General features: G+C 46.2%; 1 protein-coding gene across 1 annotated transcript in view; it reads right to left on the bottom strand.

The window, feature by feature from the left end:
• Positions 1–7,389, bottom strand: part of FOXN3 (forkhead box N3) — a 525,097-nt gene that overhangs the window by 298,734 nt on the left and 218,974 nt on the right. Inside the window, exon 3 of the mRNA XM_006158004.3 lies at positions 6,106–6,662. Coding sequence (XP_006158066.1) covers positions 6,106–6,648 — 543 coding nt within the window. The 5' untranslated portion in view covers positions 6,649–6,662. The remainder of the gene's footprint in view (positions 1–6,105; positions 6,663–7,389) is intronic.

Genomic DNA, 7,389 nt, shown 5'->3' with positions numbered 1-7,389 from the left:
GGAGGGCGGGGGGGTAAACTCTTACTTTTTCTCTTTCTCTCTGTCTCTCTCTCTCTGTCACTCTGACAAGTGCATGCACCTTATAGCAAAACTCTCTCTTAAAAAAAAAAAAAAAAAACGAAAACAAAAAACAGAATTTCAAAACTAGAGACTAAGCAGGTAGTGTGGAGGTTAAGGTGCTAGACTCCCACAATCCCACAGTGCCAACCACAGTTCAAGTCCAGACCTAGCAGCTTAAAAATCACACCAGGCACGTATGCCTGCATGTCCAAAACCCCCAGAGGGAAATGGAGACTAAGAAAGGGATAGTGGCATGGCCACCCCCCTGGGGGTGATTTCTCACTCGCCCTCTATGCCTCTCTTGGCAAGCGCATGTACCCTATGACAAAAACCTAAATAATAATCATTTCAAAACTAAACAAAATCATGGGATCGTCTCCTTCAAAAAATACAATATGTGGGGCTGGTAAGTGGAATGGTAGTGAAGGGTGCTGGATTCCCACTTGGCTGACCATAGTTTGAACCCTGGACCTGGTGACTTGCTTTCTCACTCTCTCTCTCTCTCTCTCTCTCTCTCCCTCTCTCCCTCCCTCTCTGGTCAAATTAAAATAAATAAAGTTAAATAAAATAATTATTTAAATTTTTAAAAAATACAGTATGTATAGTCATATGACATGCTACCAATAATTCCGGGTAGTCTACAGTCTCTGATAGTCCAAGACACCCAGGTTAAGAAGCCCCCCACGCAACTACAACATCCTGCTGAGACAGCCAGGGACCGCTGGCCTCAAAAGGAGCACTGGGTACCCGCCTTCCCATGCAGTCCTCCTGCAAACACGACAAGCTGTCTACATTTAAAAGCTAAAATTGTATTCAAAGCACTCAGCCCTGGATATAATACACACACTTTGTACAGTGTTTCCTTTAGAAACCTCTGCTGACAACAATGTTTTTTTGTTAAAGTAGCAGAAAGGGGAAGTAAGGAAAAAGCACAGAAATAGAAACACACGTACCTGGGCCATTAAAATCCAGTCTATAAAAATTAATTGTACTTCTCATTTACAAGTATTCAGACACATCAATCCATACTAATCTTATAGTCCTACCTGAGACCTGTACTGAGGAGGTATAAAACACAATTCCAGAATTTAAAACTTCGGTTGATTCGGGCAAAGGTCATCACTAGATAAAACCGTAAGATGAAAGGCTGATGTGGCCCTTTTCCAAGTAGGGAGCAGCTGACCCCATGTAAACCCTAGTTCAATCTCTGGGTCCCCCAAGGCTTCCTGATGAGTTGCACCAGCAAGACTCAGACATTGCTGAAGCTCTCCCAGGCGCAGAGAGGAAAGCCAGACTGTGTCTAGACTTTCATGCTTTCTTCCATTAGACCAGAAATATGCCAGGACAAAAACTGCTAGGAGGCAAAAGGCGTTGGGAGCATTCTATAGCCCAATGGATGGGTCTCTAACCAGAAAAGGCATGAGAAAGGAGGTGCGGGCAGGGGTTCTGTAGATTAAAACAGATTTAAGAAATGTGACAACCAAATACAACGCACAAACCATGTTTGGACCCTGATTCAAACAAGGTAAATGAATAGGAATATCTAAATACAGCCCTGGTATGAGGTGACACCAACAAACTGTCAATTTTGCTGGGGGTGGGGTGGAGTGTAATTATGTAAGGAATGATCCATATCCTTATGCACACTGAAATATGTTGCAATAGAACGACACAAGCTTAGGATTTGCTTCAAAACATTTGCTACTGGAGCCAGCAGGTGGCGTGGTGATTAAGGACACTCCCACATGGCCAACCATGGTTCAAGTCCTGGACCTGGCAGCTTGCTTTCTCACTTTCTCTCTCTCTCTCTCTCTCTCTCTCTCTCTCGCTTTGTCCCTCTCTGGTCAAATTAAAATAAGTAAATAAATAAAGTATAAAAACAAGAACATTTGCTACTTGCTGCAGCAGTAGCAAGAACAAAACGAAAATAATGAGTCAAATAAGCAAAGCAAACCCTTGTGAACTAGTGACTCTGGACCGGCGTGTAACGGGGCATTGACTGATTATACTACCCTATGATATATCTATGTATGTTTGAAAAGGTTCATGATTAAAAAATAAAAATAATGCCAGTGTGGTGAGTATAATGGCTGAATCCTACATGATCAACTATATGGTTCAAGTCTTCGACTCACAAATTGAAAAACATGCCAGATACATGTATGTGCAAGCCCAAAATCCTAAAAGGAAAATGGAGAAGGGATAGCATTGTGACCATCCCCCGTGGGGAGTGTTTTCTCACTTCCTCTCTTTCTCTCTCTCTCATGAGTCCTCTAGCAAATAAATAAAAATATAACTCTATCATTTGAAGACCTTTAAGAGACAAAACAGAGGGCCAGTCAGTGGAATGGTGATTATGAGGTTGGACTCCCACAAAGTTCGAGTTCTGGACCTGGTGGATTGAAAATCACTCCCAGTGTGTGTGTGTGTGTGTGTGTGTGTGTGTGCGCTCGCGCGCGTGTGTTCGCGAGCCCAAAATCTCAAGACGAGAATGGAGGAAAAGGGATTACAGCATGGCCATCCCCTGCCCCAGGGTAGGAGGGGGGGGGGTCTCACTTTCCTTCTCACTGTTTCTGTTTCTCTCCAGTAAGTTATGGCAAAAACAAACAAGTAAGAGACAAACAGAAGCAGAACTGTTTTCCTCAGACTTATTCAGAAGAGTATCTTTCTAAGTTTACTTATTTTATGAGTGAAAGAGCCCCCTTGAGAGGGTCCTGGGGTCCCGATGCGGAGCTCTACTCCAGCTAGCCCAGCAGGCACAGGCACGCCCACTGCAGTCTGGGAGGTCTCTGGATGCAAAGCCAGAACCTTTCCATATGGACCTGCGTCTCAGAACGTAGCATTCCAATGCTGTGCCACCCTCTGGCCTCAAGAATACATTCTTCGTGAAATCTCAGCAACTGAAAGTAACCCCCAAAAATACCACCTCCAGGGGTTCTCCACCCAAACTCTCTGCCTGCCAGAAATACCTGTGAAACCTATCTGAACTTCCCAACCCAGCTCGGACCTACTGAATCAGAAACGGGGGAGAGCTCAAAAACTGGGACTTGTTTCAGGTGTCACAAGCGACTCTGGGCCATGCAGTCATTTCCTTTCCAACATCCCAGCCAAACAGTTGTCCAGCAGGACCCGTATTCCAAGCCCTCAGGAACAAGGATCACACGGGACTCTGCTTTCTCACTGCTACACCAAGCTTGTGTTCCTCGCTTTTATAAGGGAGGAAAGAAGAGGTGAGGGGAGCTGGCCTAATTAGTGCACGAAACTTGCAAGGCTTCCCTTCTGGCCCTCATCGACCATGTTTCCCACCAACACTCAGGTGCACTGAGTCACCGTGTTGAGGCTGAAGCCCAGCGTGGGAAGATGCCTTCAGTAAAACCCTCTGGAAAAGAAACATTTACCTATAAAGCTGAAAAGGCTTTCACTGGGCGAAGCATGAGGGGGAATGCCCTTTAACCCAGCTAGCCAGAGTAGAAAATCCCCAGTGGTTGGCACACCTGAGCATACCTGGGCGTCCACACCTCTCAGAGTTGGCCCCAGGGCAACCCAAAAAAAAGAGGAGGAAGAAGGAAAATTCACACTCCTTGTTTTGTCTCACAGTATCGCAAATGCTGGGAACAAGCTCCCAACCACAAAACTGACTGGCATTTCATCAGAAACGTGTCAATACAGGCCAGGACGGCGAGGAAGCCAGAACTCGACATTTCATAAGATTAACACTCCCGAGTCCTTAAACCATCCCTTCTCAACGGGCACCATCTGTGTTTATCCGATGGACGAGCTTTCACCTAGAAAACATGATTTCTGGGCTGTGTGGGTGGGGGCCACCAGGGGGTAGATATGGGTGCTCCAGGTGTACTTTCACCCACCTGTCACCCACTTGTCACCGGCTGATGAGTCCTTCTCTCAGGTCTGGCTGCTCCCCTTTGGAGCTGGTCTTGTTTAAGACTGCAGAGTGTGCGCTTGCTAAATCACTTTTATGTGCACCGGCGCTACGTCACAGAGACAGAGGCAGGCGGTGACTTGCAGAATCCTTTCACACCAAGCGAAAATACCTGTCAGCGGCTGTGTCAGCCACATGCGGCTTGGAGGGACCCGAACTGCACCTTCTTCCCCACATTCGAAGTCTGGAACTGCTTTCCTTCCTTGTCAGGAGGACCCACTATACAGAATCCTTAGTGCCATGCACGCAGCTCTGTCCAGGGAAGCAATGAATCTACTCCAAGTTCAAAGAATGATCTCGAACTGGTCAAAGAGCCATGTCTGGAGGCTGGTCTTCAGATGCCCACACTGAGACGTGGAGGGAAGGAGGACAGGGCACTTAGCATCCCATCACTTCCCCTCCCTGATGAAAAGCAGTCTGAGGAAGGAGGGGCCCAGAAACTTGGGAATATTCACACCTGCACACCGGACCCTGGCATCATCTGCACCAGTGACCAACGCAGAGCCCCCAGGGCCATGTCTCAGCTCTTCCTAGGCAACACCCTTCCCAAGTCCCGCACCCCCAGCCCCTTCCTAATGGGCACTCCAGGTGAATAGTATTTTCCGACAAACGTGCCCAGTTCACGCGAGAAAAACAGGGCTGAGCATTTTCCTCATTTCTATTCCTCCACGCCAGGGCCAGGTGGACTATCCTCAGGCTCACATTCTACTCGAAACAGAAAAGATGTTTCTGGGGAGAAAGAAATTCAAGGCCCCAACCCTGCACGGCTGCTGACCCCACACAATGGCGCTCCTGCACCCAAACTCGAACTTCAAAAAGCTTGAAAAGCACAACACCAGCGGCCCACAGCAGCATTACTAACACGAAAAACAAAGCCGGGAAACATGGTCACGCGAAAACTGCACAGGGCATCTTCTGCTGGCTGTTGATTTTGACTGTGGCTGCATTTCTTTTCAAAACGCAGTTAGATCACCATTTTCGTTTTTAGTTCTAACAGTCCATCCTATTTCTATCGCAGTCCTTAAAAGAAAAGGGAAGGAAATTACTAAAAGTGTCTGCTTCTAGTAGACCACGAAGCACTACTCAGGCTTTAAAATAAAAAATGTAACCTTTGTAAAGTCAAGGCTCTAAGAGAATGTTCTCCTTTTCAGACACAGGGAGTTTCAAAGTTGCCAAATGGTTATATACACACATCAGGCCTCATGCAAGTCGCATGATCCATGTCTTTCTCTTTATGATCAAGACTCTGTTCCCCTTGTCCACTACTGTTCATTTATTCCAGAATACTGGAGAAGTGACCTTTCTCCAAGTGGATATTCTCAAAGAAATTAAATGCCATTTTTGTCTAGTTTTTGATGGTAATTTCCCTCAACTCTCTGAGGAGACTTCAGAAAGTAAATGGAGGGACCGGCAGTTAGCGTAATGGCTATGTCGCTGAACTCGCATGTAGTCGATCACGGTTTGAGTCCCGCACCCAGAGACTTAAACTCACGCTGGGCACGTGTGCGTGTGTGCCCAAGATCCCGAGATGAGAATGGAGGAGAAGGGATTGCGGCGTGGCCTTCTCCCCTGGGGGGTGATTTCTCGCTTTCCATCTGTCTTTCTGGTGAGCGCATGCACCCTACAGCAAAAACATCTCCAAAAAAAAAAAAAAAAAAGAAAATGGATGAAAGCACTAAAGTAGAGTTTATTCTGGTGTGAACAAATGTGAAATCCACACTGTGTGTTCTTAATACATACTGTCTATGCAGTTTTTGAAGAGCCATGATATAGACACACCTCCCAGTTAATGACTTCTAAGACCAAAAGATGATCCATCCACACTGACAGATAAACCAACCAATTTACAAACCACTGTTCTGCGATGATAGAAACCCTAACAGTGGGAAATCCTCCACGCGGTACAAACAGTAAACACAGCACGCAACTCGACTCATCTGTTTAAGGAAAAAAGAGAGCTTTCTCATTTCCTAAATGAATGCGATGAAATAAAACCCATTTCCAAGTGCCACTTTAGACCAGCAAATACAAATTTTTTTTTTAATGGAGACATGTTTTTTTAAAACCAAACAAAACAAGCTTGGGATCCAGATGCAAAGGCTTACCTGACTCCTCTCCTTGTCCACTTTCTTAAAACACTTATTCAACGACAAATTATGCCTGACTGAGTTTTTCCACCCAGTAGGGGCATTTGCGAAATACGGAAAATGTTCCAAGATCCAGTTGTAGATATCCTTGACTGGCAGGCGCTTGGTCGGAGAGTCCTCGATGGCCATAAATATGAGGCAGCTGAAGGAGTAGGGGGGCTTGCAGTTGGGGTTCTGCCTGGCATCATAGGGCATGTCAGAGTGGGCTGGGGACGGGGGAGTGTCATCGTCCACATCCTGGACGGGGCTGACACTCCTGAGCACTGACTCCCCAAAGCTCTTCAGCAAGTTCTTGCTCTCATGCAGCCAGTTCAGGTTGGTCAGCTCTTCATCTTCCATGGCCCCCTCTTCTAATTTGATGTCAGGCAGAGAAAAGTCGAGGTCATCGTCTTCCTGCAGGGCCTTGGAGAAACTGCTGCCCCGGTAACACTGACTCAGCCCACTGGAGACACTGATTCCTGAGCTTTCTGGCTTCTTACTGGGAGGCATGACTGGACCCATTTACGTGAAGGCTCCTAGGAGAGACGTTACAAAGAAATAATGACTTGGTGACACCCAGGACAGAAAAGCACCCCAAGCCTTCCTACATCTCTCCTCTCCCTCTGCCACCTCCAGGGGCCCTCCTCCACATGGGCATAACACCTTGTGACTTCCACACCGAGTAACACAAACTCAGTGTCACCAGAGACTCACTACTAAGAAATAATAATAATAATACTACGATCAGGCCACCATCCCTACAGCACAGAGAGCTGCTGCCCCTGACATAAATCTGCACAGCACCACTCACAAGCAAGCCCAGCACAAAAAGCAAGACAAACTTCACAAGGCCTTCCTAGATTTATGAAAATGCACTGCGACCCAAGAAAATCAATTCTTCCCCGTGCCTCGCCTCGGTCTCTCCCTAACACACAAACACATACACATGTAACATTCTTTCGAGCTTCATGACAAACACTATGAAGTAAGTGTAAAGTACAACTCCTGTCATTTTCTGTTACTGGTTTCACTGTTTATCTTCCTGGGAAAAGAAAATACCTGCAAGCTGAAGCATTGTTTCAGATGAAGTTCAGCTGTTTCCATATACAGACCACTTAAAACTGGCCGGGGTGAGCAGCAATTGGGTTGTTTTAGTTGATTCCTTTCAACACCAAAGTCATGATCAGACAATGCAACTTTAATTACATTTGGCAAGTCTACAGAACAATGACAAGGTAGTCTGTGAACTCAAACTAGGGAAAG

This window comes from Tupaia chinensis, unplaced genomic scaffold, assembly GCF_000334495.1.
Source record: "Tupaia chinensis unplaced genomic scaffold, TupChi_1.0 Scaffold000568_1, whole genome shotgun sequence".
NCBI classification, from domain to species: Eukaryota; Metazoa; Chordata; class Mammalia; order Scandentia; family Tupaiidae; genus Tupaia; species Tupaia belangeri.
The sequence above is the reverse complement of the archived record's forward strand: the minus strand, read 5'-3'. Positions and strand labels throughout refer to the sequence as shown.